General features: G+C 42.4%; 1 protein-coding gene across 1 annotated transcript in view; it reads left to right on the top strand.

Moving 5' to 3' along the window:
• The window catches only part of TTN (titin), a 282,533-nt gene that overhangs the window by 231,407 nt on the left and 31,607 nt on the right, over positions 1-19,519 (top strand). The window contains exons 272-276 of the mRNA XM_054699459.1: positions 207-404; positions 494-790; positions 889-1,476; positions 1,568-1,870; positions 1,980-19,085. Of these exons, the coding sequence (XP_054555434.1) occupies positions 207-404; positions 494-790; positions 889-1,476; positions 1,568-1,870; positions 1,980-19,085 (18,492 nt within the window). The remainder of the gene's footprint in view (positions 1-206; positions 405-493; positions 791-888; positions 1,477-1,567; positions 1,871-1,979; positions 19,086-19,519) is intronic.

The raw sequence follows: 19,519 nt of genomic DNA, 5'->3' as shown, positions 1-19,519 counted from the left end.
TTTCAACAGAAGGTGCAATAGATATGAATATTCCAAGAGAAAAAAGTAGCCCTGTGCCTAGGTTTTAAAAATATAGGTACTAACAAGAATGGCTAGTTGATCCATTTGTCCATATATAAATTCTTTGGGCAAGAATGCATATATTTAAAAACCAGGCTAGGTTTGTATTTTCTATCTAAATTGACACATCACTTCATCTTTTGTAGGGTATCATATCGAGTTCAAAGAAAGAAACAGCCTTTTGTGGAAGAGAGCTAACAAGACTCCTATTAAAATGAAAGATTTCAAAGTGACAGGATTAACTGAAGGTCTTGAATATGAATTCCGAGTCATGGCAATCAACTTAGCAGGAGTAGGCAAACCAAGCCTGCCATCGGAGCCGGTGGTGGCACTTGATCCAATCGGTAAGTCATTATACAAAGAAAAACCCAGGTGAGTTTTCTGCATGAAGATAACATTTGTATTTGACCTTTTTTTCCCCCCTATGATTTAGATCCTCCTGGCAAACCTGAGGTGATTAATGTCACAAGAAATTCAGTGACTCTCATTTGGACAGAACCCAAATATGATGGTGGTCATAAGTTGACTGGATACATAGTAGAGAAGCGGGATCTACCTTCTAAATCTTGGATGAAAGCCAACCATGTTAATGTTCCAGATTGTGCCTTTACTGTAACTGACCTTGTTGAGGGTGGAAAATATGAATTCAGAATTAGAGCAAAGAATACAGCAGGTGCTATCAGCGCTCCATCAGAAAGTACAGGAACCATTATTTGCAAGGATGAATATGGTAGGTCCATTTTGACTGTTTATACCCATTTGAAAGATAGCAAATTAAGCCTCCTTTCTCTTTTGATTAAAATACATATGTATTTTTTTTCTTTGCAGAGGCACCAACCATTGTCCTTGATCCCACCATAAAAGATGGAGTAACAGTTAAAGCAGGAGATACCATTGTTTTGAGTGCCATTAGCATCCTTGGCAAACCCCTTCCAAAATCAAGTTGGTCCAAGGCAGGAAAAGATATGAGACCATCAGATATCGTTCAGATAACTTCAACCCCAACATCTTCCATGCTTGCTGTCAAGTATGCCACTAGAAAAGATGCTGGTGAATATACCATCACTGCTACCAATCCTTTTGGCACAAAGGAGGAACATGTGAAGGTAACAGTCCTCGATGTACCTGGCCCCCCTGGTCCTATTGAAATCAGCAATGTTTCTGCTGAAAAAGCAACACTTACATGGACACCTCCCTTGGAAGATGGAGGCTCACCAATTAAGTCCTATGTTCTTGAAAAGAGAGAAACCAGCAGACTTTTGTGGACAGTGGTTGCTGAAGATATTCAGACTTGCAGGCATGTGGCAACCAAACTTATCCAAGGAAATGAGTACCTCTTCCGGGTCTCAGCAGTAAACCAATATGGCAAAGGAGAACCTGTACAGTCAGAACCTGTCAAAATGGTAGACAGATTTGGTATGTACTGCATGTGAGAATATTGCGATGTAAACATTTACAACAAAGTTCAGTAAATTGTGGATTTCTCATAAATTTTCTTCCTTTTCAGGTCCTCCTGGCCCTCCTGGAAAACCAGAAGTATCAAATATCACTAAAAATACTGCCACTGTCAGTTGGAAAAGGCCAGTTGATGATGGTGGCAGTGAGATCACAGGATATCACATAGAGAGGAGAGAAAAGAAGAGCTTGAGATGGGTGAGAGCAACAAAGACGCCGGTATCAGATCTCAGATGCAAAGTAACAGGACTTCAAGAAGGAAACACTTATGAATTCCGCGTCAGTGCAGAAAACAGAGCAGGAATTGGTCCACCCAGTGAAGCTTCAAATCCTGCTCTAATGAAAGATGTAGCATGTTAGTATTTACCTTTTTTCAATGTGCCTCATTTGGGAGTGCAAAAACACTGCAGAACTTACCCAAAAGCTAAACTTCTAACATGTGCTTGTGTGTCTTTCTTTTTCAGATCCTCCAGGACCACCTTCAAATGCGCATGTAACTGATACTACCAAAAAATCAGCTTTTTTAGCATGGGGCAAGCCTCATTATGATGGCGGACTTGAGATCACTGGCTATGTCGTAGAGCATCAAAAAGTAGGAGATGAGGCCTGGATAAAAGACACCACAGGACCTGCCCTAAGAATCACTCAGTTTGTTGTCCCTGATCTTCAGACAAAAGAGAAATACAATTTTAGGATCAGTGCCATCAATGATGCAGGTGTTGGGGAACCAGCAGTGATTCCAGATGTTGAAATTGTAGAACGGGAAATGGCTCCTGATTTTGAACTAGATGCTGAACTCCAGAGAACACTCGTTGTTAGAGCAGGACTCAGTATTAGAATATTCGTTCCAATTAAAGGTCGTCCTGCTCCTGAAGTGACATGGACCAAAGATAATATCAACCTTAAGAACCGAGCTAACATCGAAAATACAGAGTCATTCACTCTTCTGATCATCCCAGAATGTAACAGATATGACACTGGTAAATTTGTGATGACCATTGAAAACCCCGCTGGGAAGAAAAGTGGTTTTGTTAACGTCAGAGTCTTGGATACACCAGGACCCGTCCTTAACTTGAGGCCTACTGACATCACAAAGGACAGTGTCACCCTGCACTGGGACCTCCCTCTGATAGATGGGGGCTCACGGATCACGAACTATATTGTGGAGAAACGAGAAGCAACACGGAAATCTTATACCACAGCCACTACTAAGTGCCATAAATGCACATATAAAGTTACCGGCTTGACTGAAGGATGTGAATACTTCTTTAGAGTGATGGCAGAAAATGAATATGGAATCGGTGAACCAACAGAAACAAAAGAACCTGTCAGAGCCTCTGAAGCACCATCACCACCAGATAGCCTTAACATTATGGACATAACTAAGAGCACAGTCAGCTTGGCCTGGCCCAAACCAAAACACGACGGTGGTAGTAAGATCACCGGCTATGTGATTGAAGCCCAAAGAAAAGGCTCTGACCAGTGGACCCACATCACAACTGTGAAAGGGTTAGAATGTGTTGTGAAGAATCTAACCGAAGGGGAGGAATACACTTTCCAAGTAATGGCAGTGAACAGTGCAGGAAGAAGTGCCCCTAGAGAAAGCAGGCCTGTAATTGTCAAGGAGCAGACGATGCTTCCAGAATTGGATCTCCGTGGCATTTATCAGAAATTAGTCATTGCCAGAGCCGGTGATAATATTAAAGTTGAAATTCCAGTGCTTGGTCGACCAAAGCCCACAGTTACATGGAAAAAAGGAGACCAAGTTCTTAAACAGACACAGAGAGTTAATTATGAAAATACAGCAACTTCAACCATCTTAAATATCAATGAGTGTGTGAGAAGTGATAGCGGGCCCTATCCATTAACAGCAAGGAACACTGTGGGAGAGGTTGGTGATATCATCACCATTCAAGTTCATGATATCCCAGGGCCACCTACCGGACCAATCAAATTTGATGAAATTTCATCTGATTTTGTAACTTTCTCTTGGGACCCACCTGAAAATGATGGCGGTGTACCCATAAGCAACTATGTAGTAGAAATGCGACAGACTGACAGCACTACCTGGGTGGAGCTAGCAAGCACTGTTATTCGTACTACATATAAAGCCACTCGCCTCACTACCGGAGTGGAATATCAGTTCCGGGTAAAAGCTCAAAACAGATACGGAGTCGGGCCAGGCATCACATCAGCATCTGTAGTTGCCAACTATCCATTTAAGGTTCCTGGGCCTCCTGGCACTCCTCAAGTAACAGCAGTTACCAAGGACTCAATGACAATTAGCTGGAATGAGCCTCTTTCTGATGGTGGAAGCCCCATTTTAGGATACCACATTGAAAGAAAAGAACGAAATGGTATTCTCTGGCAGACTGTGAGCAAAGCATTAGTACCAGGCAACATTTTCAAATCAACTGGACTTACAGATGGCATTGCTTATGAATTCCGAGTGATTGCAGAAAACATAGCAGGCAAGAGCAAGCCAAGCAAGCCATCTGAACCTATGTTTGCTTTAGATCCCATTGACCCACCTGGGAAACCAATCCCTCTAAATATTACTAGACACACAGTGGCACTTAAATGGGCCAAGCCTGAATATACTGGCGGCTTCAAAATTACCAGTTATATAGTTGAAAAGAGAGACCTTCCAAATGGCCGGTGGCTGAAGGCCAACTTTAGCAACATTCTGGAGAATGAATTTACAGTCAGTGGCCTAACAGAAGATGCCGCCTATGAATTCCGTGTGATTGCTAAAAATGCTGCAGGTGCTGTTAGTCCACCCTCTGAGCCATCAGATGCTATCACCTGTAGGGATGACATCGAGGCACCAAGGATAATGGTGGATGTTAAATTTAAGGACACAGTTATAGTAAAAGCAGGTGAAGCATTCAAGCTGGAAGCTGACGTTTCAGGTCGCCCACCTCCAACAATGGAATGGACCAAAGATGGAAAGGACCTTGAAGGCACAGGAAAATTAGAAATAAAAATTGCAGATTTCTCTACTATGCTGATAAACAAGGATTCATCAAGAAGAGATGGAGGTGCCTATATCCTCACAGCAACAAATCCTGGTGGTTTTGCTAAACACATTTTCAATGTCAAAGTTCTTGATAGACCAGGCCCACCTGAAGGACCTTTAGCTGTATCTGAAGTGACTTCAGAAAAATGTGTGTTATCTTGGTTGCCTCCACTAGATGATGGAGGTGCCAAAATTGATCATTATATTGTACAGAAACGTGAGACCAGCAGATTGGCATGGACAAATGTAGCCTTAGAAGTCCCAATAACAAAACTAAAGGTCACCAAACTTTTGAAAGGCAATGAGTACATATTCCGTGTCATGGCTGTAAACAAATATGGAGTTGGAGAACCACTAGAATCAGAGCCTGTGCTTGCAGTAGATCCTTATGGACCTCCTGATCCACCCAAAAACCCTGAAGTTACAACTATTACTAAAGATTCAATGGTTGTCTGCTGGGGACATCCTGACTCTGATGGTGGAAGTGAAATCATCAATTATATTGTGGAACGACGTGACAAAGCTGGTCAACGTTGGGTGAAATGCAACAAGAAAACTGTTACTGATTTAAGATATAAAGTGTCCGGACTGACAGAAGGTCATGAATATGAGTTCAGGATTATGGCTGAAAACGCTGCTGGAATCAGTGCACCAAGTGCTACCAGTCCATTTTATAAAGCTTGTGACACTGTGTTTAAACCCGGTCCACCAGGTAACCCACGTGTTCTAGACACAAGCAGATCCTCCATTTCAATTGCATGGAATAAACCTATCTATGATGGTGGCTCAGAAATCACTGGGTACATGGTTGAGATCGCCCTGCCAGAGGAAGATGAATGGAAGATTGTCACTCCACCAGCTGGGCTTAAGGCAACTTCTTACACCATCACCGGCCTCAAAGAAAATCAAGAATACAAAATCCGTATCTATGCCATGAATTCTGAAGGAATTGGGGAACCCGCACTTGTTCCTGGAACTCCGAAGGCTGAAGAGAGGATGCTGCCTCCAGAGATTGAACTGGATGCTGATCTACGAAAAGTAGTTACCATAAGAGCATGTTGCACCCTGAGGCTTTTTGTTCCAATCAAAGGAAGGCCTGCACCTGAGGTGAAGTGGACCCGGGAACATGGAGAGTCTTTAGACAAAGCTAGCATTGAATCCACAAGCTCTTATACCTTGCTCATTGTTGGAAATGTAAACAGATTTGACAGTGGCAAATACATGCTCACTGTAGAAAACAGCTCAGGCAGCAAGTCTGCTTTTGTCAATGTTAGAGTGCTAGACACACCAGGCCCTCCACAGAATCTGAAGATAAAGGAGGTCACTAAGACATCTGTCACACTGACATGGGAGCCACCCCTTCTTGATGGAGGCTCAAAAATAAAGAACTATATTGTTGAAAAACGGGAATCAACAAGAAAAGCATATTCAACTGTTGCAACAAATTGCCACAAGACTTCCTGGAAGGTAGACCAACTTCAAGAAGGCTGTAGTTATTATTTCAGGGTTCTCGCTGAAAACGAATATGGCATTGGTCTGCCTGCCGAGACTGCAGAATCCGTGAAGGCATCAGAACGACCTCTTCCTCCAGGAAAAATCACTTTGCTGGATGTCACAAGAAATAGTGTGACACTCTCTTGGGAGAAACCAGAGCATGATGGAGGCAGCCGAATTCTAGGCTACATTGTAGAGATGCAAAGCAAGGGCAGTGACAAGTGGGTCACATGTGCCACAGTCAAAGTCACTGAAGCCACTATAACTGGACTGATTCAGGGTGAAGAATACTCTTTCCGTGTTTCGGCTCAGAATGAAAAAGGCATCAGTGATCCTAGACAACTTAGTGTGCCAGTAATTGCCAAAGACCTTGTCATTGCCCCAGCCTTCAAACTCCTGTTCAACACTTTCACTGTACTGGCAGGTGAAGACCTAAAAGTTGATGTACCATTTATTGGTCGCCCCCCACCAGCTGTAACTTGGCATAAAGAAGATGTACCACTGAAGCAGACAACTAGAGTAAATGCAGAAAGCACAGAAAATAACACAGTATTGACGATAAAGGAGGCCTGCCGAGAAGATGTTGGACATTACACAGTTAAACTGACTAACTCGGCTGGCGAAGCTACTGAAATCCTTAATGTTATTGTTCTTGACAAGCCTGGACCTCCCACTGGACCAGTTAAAATGGATGAAGTGACAGCTGACAGTATTACTCTTTCCTGGGGTCCACCCAAGTATGATGGTGGAAGTTCTATCAATAATTACATTGTGGAGAAGCGGGACACTTCCACAACCACCTGGCAAATTGTATCAGCTACTGTTGCAAGGACAACAATAAAGGCTTGCAGGTTAAAGACTGGCTGTGAGTATCAGTTTAGAATTGCTGCTGAGAACAGATATGGGAAGAGTACCTACCTCAATTCAGAGCCTATTGTAGCCCAGTATCCATTCAAAGTTCCTGGTCCTCCTGGCACACCATTTGTCACTGTCTCCACCAAGGACAGCATGGAAGTACACTGGAATGAGCCAGTCAGCGATGGAGGTAGCAAAGTCATTGGTTATCATCTAGAACGCAAAGAAAGAAATGGCATCCTCTGGGTTAAATTGAATAAGACACCTATCCCTCAAACCAAGTTTAAAGCAACTGGCCTCGACGAAGGCATTGAATATGAATTTAGAGTCTCTGCAGAGAATATCGTGGGAATAGGCAAGCCAAGTAAAGCATCAGAATGCTACATAGCTCGTGACCCATGTGACCCACCAGGGCGGCCAGAAGCAATCATTGTCACACGGAATTCAGTGACTCTTCAGTGGAAGAAGCCCGCCTATGATGGTGGAAGCAAGATCACTGGGTATATTGTTGAGAAGAAAGAATTGCCCGAGGGCCGCTGGATGAAAGCCAGTTTTACAAATGTCATTGATACTCAATTTGAAGTGACTGGCCTAGTGGAAGATCACAGATATGAGTTCCGTGTTATCGCTCGAAATGCCGCGGGAGTATTTAGTGAGCCTTCAGAAAGCACGGGAGCAATTACAGCAAGAGATGAGATAGAGCCACCACGAATAACTATGGATCCAAAATACAAAGACACAATTGTGGTTCATGCTGGTGAGTTATTTAAGATTGATGCAGAAATTTATGGCAAACCAATACCAACCACTCAGTGGATTAAAGGTGATCAGGAGCTTTCAAACACAGCTCGACTAGAAATCAAGAGCACTGACTTTGCCACCAGTCTGAGTGTAAAAGATGCGGTACGTGTTGACAGTGGAAATTACATATTGAAGGCCAAAAATGTCGCAGGAGAGAGATCAGTTACTATAAATGTCAAAGTTCTTGATAGACCAGGGCCACCCGAAGGACCCATTGTTATATCGGGAGTTACAGCAGAAAAATGCACACTGGCGTGGAAACCCCCACTGCAGGATGGCGGGAGTGATATCATAAATTATGTTGTGGAAAGAAGAGAAACCAGCCGCTTGGTTTGGACTGTGGTCGACGCAAATGTGCAAATTCTCAGCTGCAAAGTTACTAAGCTTCTTGAAGGCAATGAATATCTCTTCCGTGTAATGGCTGTAAACAAATACGGTGTTGGAGAGCCTCTTGAATCGGAGCCAATCATTGCCAAGAATCCATTTGTCGTACCAGATGCCCCAAAGGCTCCAGAAGTCACAACAGTGACCAAGGATTCAATGATTGTTGTATGGGAAAGACCAGCATCTGATGGTGGCAGCGAAATTCTTGGCTATGTGCTTGAGAAACGTGATAAAGAGGGCATTCGATGGACACGATGCCACAAACGTCTGATTGGGGAATTGCGCTTGAGAGTAACTGGACTCATAGAAAATCACAATTATGAGTTCAGGGTCTCAGCTGAGAATGCTGCTGGACTTAGTGAACCAAGCCCCCCATCTGCATACCAAAAGGCTTGTGATCCTATTTACAAACCAGGACCTCCAAACAATCCCAAAGTGACAGATATTACCAGATCTTCTGTTTTCCTGTCTTGGAGCAAACCAATATATGATGGTGGCTGTGAAATCCAAGGATACATTGTGGAAAAATGTGATGTGAGCGATGGCGAATGGACAATGTGCACTCCACCAACTGGTATCAACAGAACAAATATCGAAGTAGAGAAGCTACTGGAAAAGCATGAATACAACTTCCGTATCTGTGCTGTTAATAAAGCAGGAGTTGGCGAGCATGCCGATGTCCCTGGACCTGTAATAGTTGAAGAAAAATTGGAAGCGCCAGACATTGATCTTGACCTAGAACTCAGGAAAATTATAAATATAAGGGCGGGAGGATCCCTAAGGCTCTTTGTTCCTATTAAAGGTCGTCCCACACCAGAAGTTAAATGGGGAAAAGTGGATGGTGAAATCCGAGATGCAGCTATAATTGATGTCACTAGCAGCTTCACCTCTCTTGTTCTTGAAAATGTCAACCGATATGACAGTGGAAAATATACTCTCACATTAGAAAATAGCAGTGGAACAAAGTCTGCCTTTGTTACTGTGAGAGTCCTGGACACACCAAGTCCACCTGTTAACCTGAAAGTCACAGAAATCACTAAAGATTCAGTGTCAATTACATGGGAACCTCCTTTGTTGGATGGTGGATCCAAAATTAAAAATTACATTGTTGAAAAACGTGAAGCCACAAGAAAATCATATGCTGCCGTTGTAACAAATTGCCATAAGAATTCTTGGAAAATTGAACAACTCCAAGAAGGTTGCAGCTATTACTTTAGAGTCACGGCTGAGAACGAGTATGGTATCGGCCTTCCTGCCCGCACAGCTGATCCAATTAAAGTTGCAGAAGTCCCACAACCTCCAGGAAAAATTACTGTGGATGATGTCACCAGAAACAGTGTCTCTTTGAGTTGGACAAAGCCTGAACACGATGGTGGCAGTAAAATCATTCAGTATATTGTGGAAATGCAGGCTAAACACAGTGAAAAGTGGTCAGAGTGTGCTCGAGTAAAGAACCTGGAAGCAGTAATTACCAACCTAACTCAAGGAGAAGAATATCTTTTTAGAGTTGTTGCTGTAAATGAAAAGGGAAGAAGTGATCCTAGGTCCCTGGCAGTTCCAATAGTTGCCAAAGATCTGGTCATTGAGCCAGACGTAAGACCAGATTTCAACAGTTACAGTGTACAAGTTGGGCAAGATTTGAAAATAGAAGTGCCAATTTCTGGACGCCCTAAACCAACCATCACATGGACTAAAGATGGTGTTCCACTGAAGCAGACCACAAGAATCAATGTTACAGATTCACTTGACCTCACTGTCCTCAGTATTAAAGAAACTCACAAGGATGATGGTGGACATTATGGAATCACAGTTGCCAATATTGTTGGCCAGAAAACAGCATCCATCGAAATTATAACTCTAGATAAACCTGATCCTCCAAAAGGACCTGTTAAATTTGATGAAGTCAGTGCTGAAAGTATTACATTATCTTGGAACCCTCCATTATATACAGGAGGCTGCCAAATCACCAACTACATTGTTCACAAAAGAGATACAACCTCCACAGTATGGGACGTTGTTTCTGCTACCGTTGCCAGAACTACACTTAAAGTGACCAAACTGAAAACTGGTACAGAATACCAATTCAGAATATTTGCTGAAAATAGATATGGACAAAGCTTTGCTTTGGAGTCTGATCCGATTGTAGCTCAATATCCCTACAAAGAACCAGGCCCTCCAGGCACACCATTTGCCACAGCCATTTCCAAAGACTCCATGGTTATACAGTGGCATGAGCCAATCAATAATGGTGGAAGTCCAGTCATAGGTTACCACCTTGAAAGGAAGGAAAGAAACAGTATTTTATGGACAAAAGTCAACAAAACTATTATCCATGACACCCAGTTTAAAGCACTCAATCTGGAAGAGGGCATTGAATATGAATTCAGAGTCTATGCTGAAAATATTGTTGGCATAGGCAAAGCAAGCAAGAATTCTGAATGCTATGTAGCCAGAGATCCCTGCGACCCACCAGGAACCCCAGAAGCAATAATAGTCAAAAGAAATGAAATCACTTTACAATGGACCAAACCAGTATATGATGGTGGAAGTATGATCACAGGTTACATTGTAGAGAAACGTGATTTACCTGAGGGCCGTTGGATGAAAGCCAGCTTCACAAATGTCATTGAAACTCAATTCACTGTGTCAGGTCTTACTGAAGATCAAAGATATGAATTCAGAGTCATTGCAAAGAATGCAGCTGGTACAATAAGTAAACCTTCTGACAGTACTGGACCAATAACTGCCAAAGATGAGGTTGAACTCCCAAGAATTTCAATGGATCCAAAATTCAGAGACACAATTGTGGTAAATGCTGGAGAAACATTCAGGCTTGAGGCTGATGTTCATGGGAAGCCCCTACCCACCATTGAATGGTTAAGAGGAGATAAGGAAGTTGAAGAATCTGCTAGATGTGAAATAAAGAACACAGACTTCAAGGCTTTACTTATTATAAAGGATGCCATCAGAATTGATGGTGGACAGTATATTTTACGAGCTTCCAATGTTGCAGGTTCTAAATCATTCCCAGTAAATGTGAAAGTATTAGATAGACCAGGACCTCCAGAAGGGCCAGTCCAGGTTACGGGAGTCACTTCTGAAAAATGCACTTTAACATGGTCTCCCCCACTTCAGGATGGTGGTAGTGATATTTCTCACTATGTTGTTGAAAAGAGAGAAACAAGTCGACTTGCCTGGACCATTGTGTCTTCAGAAGTTGTCACCAATTCTCTGAAAGTTACCAAACTCTTAGAAGGAAATGAGTATATCTTCCGTATAATGGCTGTCAACAAATATGGTGTTGGAGAGCCTTTGGAATCTGCACCAGTACTAATGAAAAATCCATTTGTACTTCCCGGACCACCAAAAAGCTTGGAAATCACCAACATTACCAAGGACTCCATGACCGTCTGTTGGAATCGTCCAGATAGTGATGGTGGAAGTGAGATTATTGGTTACATTGTAGAGAAAAGAGACAGAAGTGGCATTAGGTGGATAAAATGTAATAAACGTCGCATTACAGATTTGCGTCTAAGAGTAACAGGATTAACAGAAGATCACGAATATGAGTTTAGAGTCTCTGCAGAAAATGCTGCTGGAGTTGGAGAACCAAGTCCAGCTACAGTTTATTACAAGGCTTGTGATCCTGTGTTCAAACCTGGCCCACCCACCAATGCACATATTGTAGATACCACCAAAAGTTCAATTACACTTGCCTGGAGCAAACCCATCTATGATGGTGGCAGTGAGATCCTGGGATACGTAGTAGAAATGTGTAAAGCAGAAGAGGAGGAATGGCAAATAGTTACCCCACAGACTGGCCTGAGAGTCACTCGCTTTGAAATTGCAAAACTCACTGAACACCAAGAGTATAAAATACAAGTGTGTGCCCTGAATAAAGCCGGGTTAGGTGAACCTGCACCAATTCCTGGTACTGTGAAACCAGAAGATAAACTTGAAGCACCTGAACTTGACCTTGACTCTGAATTACGGAAAGGAATCATTGTAAGAGCTGGTGGATCTGCCAGGATTCACATCCCATTCAAGGGCCGTCCAACACCTGAGATCACCTGGTCTCGAGAAGAAGGTGATTTCACAGATAAGGTCCAAATTGAAAAGGGAACAAACTTCACTCAGCTCTCAATAGATAACTGTGATAGAAATGACGCTGGAAAATATATTCTCAAGCTGGAAAACAGCAGCGGATCTAAATCTGCTTTTGTAACTGTAAAAGTTCTGGACACCCCAGGACCACCACAGAATTTGACAGTCAAAGAGGTGAAAAAGGATTCTGTCCTTTTGGTATGGGAACCACCCATCATTGATGGAGGTGCAAAGGTCAAGAACTATGTTATTGACAAGCGTGAGTCAACCAGAAAAGCATATGCTAATGTGAGCAGTAAATGCAGCAAAACAAGTTTTAAAGTTGAGAATCTTACAGAAGGAGCCATTTATTACTTTAGAGTTATGGCTGAAAATGAATTTGGAGTTGGTGTTCCAGTGGAAACTGCCGATGCTGTGAAAGCTGCTGAACCTCCTTCCCCACCTGGAAAGGTCACGCTCACTGATGTGTCGCAGACCAGTGCTTCCCTTATGTGGGAGAAACCTGAACATGATGGTGGAAGCAGGGTCCTGGGCTATGTTGTTGAAATGCAGCCCAAAGGAACTGAAAAATGGAGTGTTGTGGCTGAATCCAAAGTCTGCAATGCAGTTGTTACTGGTTTGAGTTCTGGACAAGAATATCAGTTCCGTGTCAAAGCTTACAACGAGAAAGGAAAAAGTGATCCCAGAGTGCTTGGAGTGCCTGTCATAGCCAAGGACTTGACTATACAGCCTAGTTTTAAATTACCATTTAATACATATAGCATCCAAGCTGGAGAAGATCTTAAAATTGAAATTCCAGTTATTGGCAGACCAAGACCTAAAATTTCATGGGACAAAGATGGTGAACCTCTTAAACAGACAACAAGAGTGAATGTTGAGGAAACAGCTACTTCAACTATTTTGCACATTAAAGAAAGTAACAAAGATGACTTCGGAAAATACAGCATAACAGCAACAAACAGTGCAGGTACAGCAACAGAAAATCTCAGTATTATCATTTTGGAAAAGCCTGGACCTCCGGTTGGACCAGTTCGGTTTGATGAAGTTAGTGCAGACTTCGTAGTCATATCTTGGGAACCTCCAACTTATACTGGCGGCTGTCAAATAAGCAACTATATTGTAGAGAAACGTGATACAACCACCACCACTTGGCATATAGTATCAGCAACAGTTGCAAGAACAACAATTAAAGTAACCAAGCTGAAAACAGGCAATGAGTACCAGTTTAGAATTTTTGCGGAAAACAGGTATGGAAAAAGTGTTCCTCTAGATTCAAAACCAGTTGTTGTACAATATCCATTTAAAGTTCCTGGACCACCTGGAACTCCTTTTGTGACATCACTGTCAAAAGAGCAAATGGTTGTGCAATGGCATGAGCCAGTTAACGATGGAGGTAGCAAAGTTATTGGCTACCATCTAGAACAGAAAGAAAAGAACAGCATTTTATGGATCAAACTAAATAAGACTCCCATTCAAGACACAAAATTCAAAACAAGTGGGCTTGATGAAGGCCTTGAGTATGAGTTCAGAGTTTCTGCTGAAAATATTGTTGGCATCGGCAAGCCTAGCAAAGTGTCAGAATGCTACGTTGCTCGGGATCCTTGTGACCCACCTGGGCGCCCTGAAGCCATTGTTATTACAAGAAACAATGTCACACTGAAATGGAAGAAACCTGTCTATGATGGTGGTAGCAAAATAACAGGTTATATAGTAGAAAAGAAAGATCTACCTGATGGCCGCTGGATGAAAGCCAGCTTTACCAACGTACTAGAAACTGAATTTACAGTGAGTGGCCTTGTAGAAGACCAAAGGTATGAATTTAGAGTAATTGCAAGAAATGCAGCTGGCAATTTTAGTGAGCCATCTGAGAGCACTGGTGCCATTACTGCAAGGGATGAAATCGATGCACCAAATGCCTCACTGGATCCAAAATATAGAGATGTCATCACTGTTCATGCAGGAGAGACTTTTGTCCTTGAAGCTGATATCCGAGGCAAACCTATCCCTGAAATCGTTTGGTCAAAAGATGGAAAAGAGCTTGAAGAAACAACTGCAAGGATGGAAATTAAGTCTACTATTCAGAAAACAACTCTGGTTGTCAAAGACTGCATACGTACTGATGGAGGACAATATATTCTGAAACTCAGCAATGTTGGTGGAACAAAATCAATACCAATCACTGTAAAGGTACTTGACAGACCAGGGCCCCCTGAAGGGCCTCTACGAGTATCTGGGGTTACTGCTGAAAAATGTTACCTGGCATGGAACCCACCTTTGCAAGATGGTGGTGCTAATATATCACATTACATCATTGAAAAGAGAGAGACAAGCAGACTCTCCTGGACCCAGGTTTCGACTGAAGTACAAGCCCTTAACTACAAAGTCACTAAACTTCTCCCTGGTAATGAGTATATTTTCCGTGTCATGGCTGTGAATAAATATGGAATTGGAGAGCCCTTGGAATCCGAGCCCGTCATCGCTTGCAATCCTTACAAAACACCAGGTCCTCCTTCAACACCTGAAGTCTCAGCGATCACCAAAGATTCCATGATAGTAACATGGGCACGCCCAGTGGATGACGGAGGTGCTGAAATTGAAGGGTACATTCTTGAAAAACGAGATAAGGAAGGCATTAGGTGGACCAAGTGCAACAAGAAAACACTGACAGATCTTCGATTCAGGGTAACTGGTCTTACTGAAGGTCATTCCTATGAATTCAGAGTTTCTGCTGAAAATGCAGCTGGTGTGGGTGAAGCCAGTGAGCCATCTGTTTTCTATCGTGCCTGTGATGCTCTGTATCCACCAGGTCCACCAAGTAATCCAAAAGTGACAGACTCTTCCAGGTCTTCTGTCTCCTTGGCATGGAATAAACCAATTTATGATGGTGGTGCACCTGTTAAGGGTTACATTGTTGAGGTCAAAGAAGCCACTGCTGATGAATGGACAACCTGCACTCCACCCACAGGATTACAAGGAAAGCAGTTCACAGTTACCAAGCTTAAAGAAAACAATGAGTATAACTTCCGTATTTGTGCCATCAATTCAGAAGGTGTAGGTGAGCCTGCAACTATACCTGGTTCAGTTGTTGCTAAAGAGAGGCTAGAGCCACCAGAAATAGAACTTGATGCTGATCTCAGAAAGGTGGTCATTCTGCGTGCAAGTGCTACCTTACGCTTATTTGTCACTATCAGAGGCCGACCAGAACCTGAAGTTAAATGGGAAAAGGCTGATGGCGTTCTCACTGAGAGGGCCCAGATTGAGGTGACCAGCTCATACACTATGTTGGTGATTGATAATGTAACCAGATTTGACAGTGGTAGGTATAACCTGACACTAGAAAATAACAGTGGCTCCAAAACAGTTTTTGTTAATGTCAGAGTTCTTGACTCACCAAGTGCCCCTGAGAATTTGACTGTAAGAGAAGTGAAGAAAGACTCAGTCACACTATCTTGGGAACCGCCACTTATTGATGGTGGAGCTAAGATTACAAACTACATTGTTGAAAAACGAGAAACCACAAGAAAAGCATATGCCACTATTACAAACAATTGCACAAAGAACACTTTTAAAATTGAAAATCTACAAGAAGGCTGTTCTTATTACTTCCGAGTCTTAGCTGCCAATGAATATGGAATTGGTTTGCCAGCTGAAACAACTGAACCCGTTAAAGCTTCTGAACCACCCCTCCCACCTGGAAGAGTTACTCTTGTTGATGTGACCCGTAACACAGCTACAATTAAATGGGAGAAACCAGAAAGTGATGGTGGCAGCAAAATTACTGGTTATGTAATTGAAATGCAGACAAAAGGGAGTGAAAAATGGAGCACTTGCACACAAGTTAAGACTCTAGAAGCTACTATTTCTGGCCTAACTTCAGGAGAAGAGTACATCTTCAGGGTTGCTGCAGTTAATGAAAAAGGAAGAAGTGATCCAAGACAACTTGGCGTGCCAGTGATTGCAAGGGATATTGAAATAAAGCCTTCGATTGAGCTTCCTTTCAGTACTTTCAATGTAAAGGCTGGAGACCAACTTAAGATCGATGTTCCGTTTAAAGGACGACCTCAAGCTACCATAAGCTGGAAAAAAGATGGTCAGATCCTTAAAGAGACAACTAGGGTCAATGTTTCCTCTTCAAAGACTGTAACATCACTATCTATTAAGGAAGCTTCAAGGGAAGATGTTGGAACTTATGAATTATGTGTTTCAAATAGTGCTGGATCCATAACAGCTCCAATTACTGTAATTGTCCTTGACAGACCAGGTCCTCCAGGACCTATTCGTATTGATGAGGTTAGTTGTGACAATGTAACCATTTCTTGGAATCCTCCAGAATATGATGGTGGCTGCCAAATAAGCAATTACATCGTTGAAAAGAGAGTGACCACTTCTACAACATGGCAGGTAGTTTCACAAGCAGTTGCAAGAACATCAATTAAAATAATTCGTCTAATAACAGGAACTGAGTATCAGTTCCGTGTCTGTGCAGAAAATCGCTATGGAAAGAGCTCCTACAGTGAATCTTCAGCTGTGGTTGCAGAGTATCCATTCAGTCCCCCAGGTCCTCCCGGTACTCCTAAAGTTGTGCATGCCACAAAATCCACCATGATTGTAAGCTGGCAAGTGCCAGTTAATGATGGAGGAAGTCAAGTAATTGGCTATCACCTCGAGTACAAAGAAAGAAGTAGCATTCTTTGGACAAAAGCAAATAAAATCCCCATTGCTGATACTCAAATGAAAGTTTCTGGCCTTGATGAAGGACTGATGTATGAGTACCGTGTATACGCTGAGAATATTGCTGGAATCGGTAAATGCAGTAAATCTTGTGAACCAGTCCCTGCAAGAGATCCTTGTGACCCTCCAAGACAACCTGAAGTCACGAATATCACAAGGAAGTCAGTGTCACTTAAGTGGTCTAAACCACTTTATGATGGTGGAGCTAAGATCACAGGATACATTATTGAGCGTAGAGAACTACCAGATGGCCGATGGCTAAAGTGCAATTTTACTAACGTATCAGAAACATACTTTGAAGTGACTGAACTTACTGAAGATCAGCGTTATGAATTCCGGGTTTTTGCAAGGAATGCTGCTGACTCAGTTAGTGAACCATCTGAATCTACTGGCCCTATTACAGTTAAAGATGATGTAGAGGCTCCAAGAATTATGATGGATGTCAAGTTCCGAGATGTTATTGTTGTCAAAGCCGGAGAGACCCTTAAGCTAAATGCAGACATTGCAGGGCGACCTCTGCCAGTTGTTTCCTGGGCCAAGGATGGTGTAGAAATTGAAGAAAGAGCAAGAACAGAAATTGTCTCCACGGACTTCACTACTATGTTAACAGTGAAAGATTGTATCCGACGAGACACTGGGCAGTATGTCCTAACGCTAAAGAATGTTGCAGGAACTCGGTCAATGGCAGTTAACTGCAAGGTACTTGATAAGCCTGGCCCACCAGCAGGACCACTTGAAATAAATGGTCTCACCTCTGAGAAATGCTCTCTTTCATGGGGACCACCCCAGGAAGATGGGGGTGCAAATATCGACTATTACATTGTAGAGAAACGTGAAACAAGTCGCCTCGCATGGACAATATGTGAAGGAGAGTTAATGACAACATCCTGTAAAGTAACCAAGTTACTCAAAGGCAATGAATACATCTTCAGAGTAACAGCTGTTAATAAGTATGGTGTTGGTGAGCCCCTGGAGAGTGTGCCTGTCAAGGCACTGGATCCATTTACAGTTCCAAGTCCACCCACATCTTTGGAAATAACATCTGTGACCAAGGATTTCATGACACTTTGCTGGTCGAGACCTGAGACTGATGGAGGCAGTGAAATCTCTGGATATATAATTGAAAGGCGAGAGAAAAACAGCCTACTATGGGTGCGTGTAAACAAAAAACCAGTTTATGATCTGAGAGTGAAATCAACAGGACTTCGTGAAGGATGTGAATACGAATACCGGGTTTATGCAGAAAATGCCGCTGGCCTAAGCCTTCCAAGTGAAACATCTCCCTTAACTAGGGCAGAAGATCCAGTGTTCTTACCATCTCCTCCCTCCAAACCCAAAGTTGTGGACTCAGGCAAAACAAATATAACAATTAGCTGGGTAAAGCCCTTATTTGATGGCGGGGCCCCAGTAACCGGATACACTGTAGAATACAAACTATCTGAGGAGACTGATTGGAAAACTGCCATCCAGAGCTTACGAGGCACAGAATATACAGCAAGTGGATTAACAGCAGGAGCTGAATATGTTTTCAGAGTAAGATCTATCAATAAGGTCGGTGCTAGTGATCCTAGTGAAGTCTCTGATCCCCAAATAGCAAAGGAGCGAGAAGAAGAACCTGTATTTGATCTTGACAGTGACATGAGGAAGACTTTGATTGTCAAGGCTGGTTCCTCATTTACCATGACTGTGCCTTTCCGAGGTAGACCCGTCCCCAGTGTCTCCTGGAGCAAGCCAGACACTGACCTCCGCACTAGAGCTTATATCGATTCCACAGACTGCCGTACATCGCTTACCATTGAAAATGCCAACAGAAATGATTCTGGAAAATACACTTTGACAATTCAGAATATTTTGAGTGCTGCTTCACTCACCTTAGTTGTTAAGGTTTTAGATTCTCCTGGTCCTCCAGCCAATGTTACTGTACAAGAGGTAACCAAAGAGTCTGCAGTGTTATCCTGGGATGTTCCTGAGAACGATGGTGGAGCACAGGTGAAGAACTATCACATAGAAAAACGTGAGGCCAGTAAGAAAGCATGGGTCTCTGTGACCAACAACTGTAACCGCCTCTCCTACAAAATCACTAATTTACAAGAAGGCGCTATATACTACTTCAGAGTCTCTGGAGAAAATGAGTTTGGTGTCGGTGTACCAGCTGAAACAAAGGATGGAGTTAAAATAACAGGTATGTTTTCAGAATAAAGAACACCTATAGATCCATATTAATTTTCCTAGAATAGTGTGAATTATTCCAGTTAGTCATTGTTTAACCTCAAACGCTTTTGGTTCATACATCAAACATTTCATACTGTGTCACAAAATAAAATTTCTAATACAAAGATTTTTGTTGAGAAAAAAATTTACGTAGCTGGAATTGGATAACAATTCTAATTGAATTTAAATATAATTGAATTTGATAACATAGAAGTGTATCATATAGACATACTGTGTGCATGTCTAGAATTCATCATCAAGTTTCTCATAAGATTATTCTTTTCACTTCTATTTTCATACCCATAATGAATTTGCGGTAAATTTTATCATTTAATCTGGCTGTTTGTCACCTAATTGAAATTTGAATTTGAATGCTATGACATGTGATGACAAAGCCTGCGGAAA

The sequence above is a fragment of the Talpa occidentalis genome, unplaced genomic scaffold (genome assembly GCF_014898055.3).
Source record: "Talpa occidentalis isolate TD23 unplaced genomic scaffold, MPIMG_talOcc4v2.1 talOcc4.3, whole genome shotgun sequence".
NCBI lineage: Eukaryota > Metazoa > Chordata > Mammalia > Eulipotyphla > Talpidae > Talpa > Talpa occidentalis.
The sequence above is the reverse complement of the archived record's forward strand: the minus strand, read 5'-3'. Positions and strand labels throughout refer to the sequence as shown.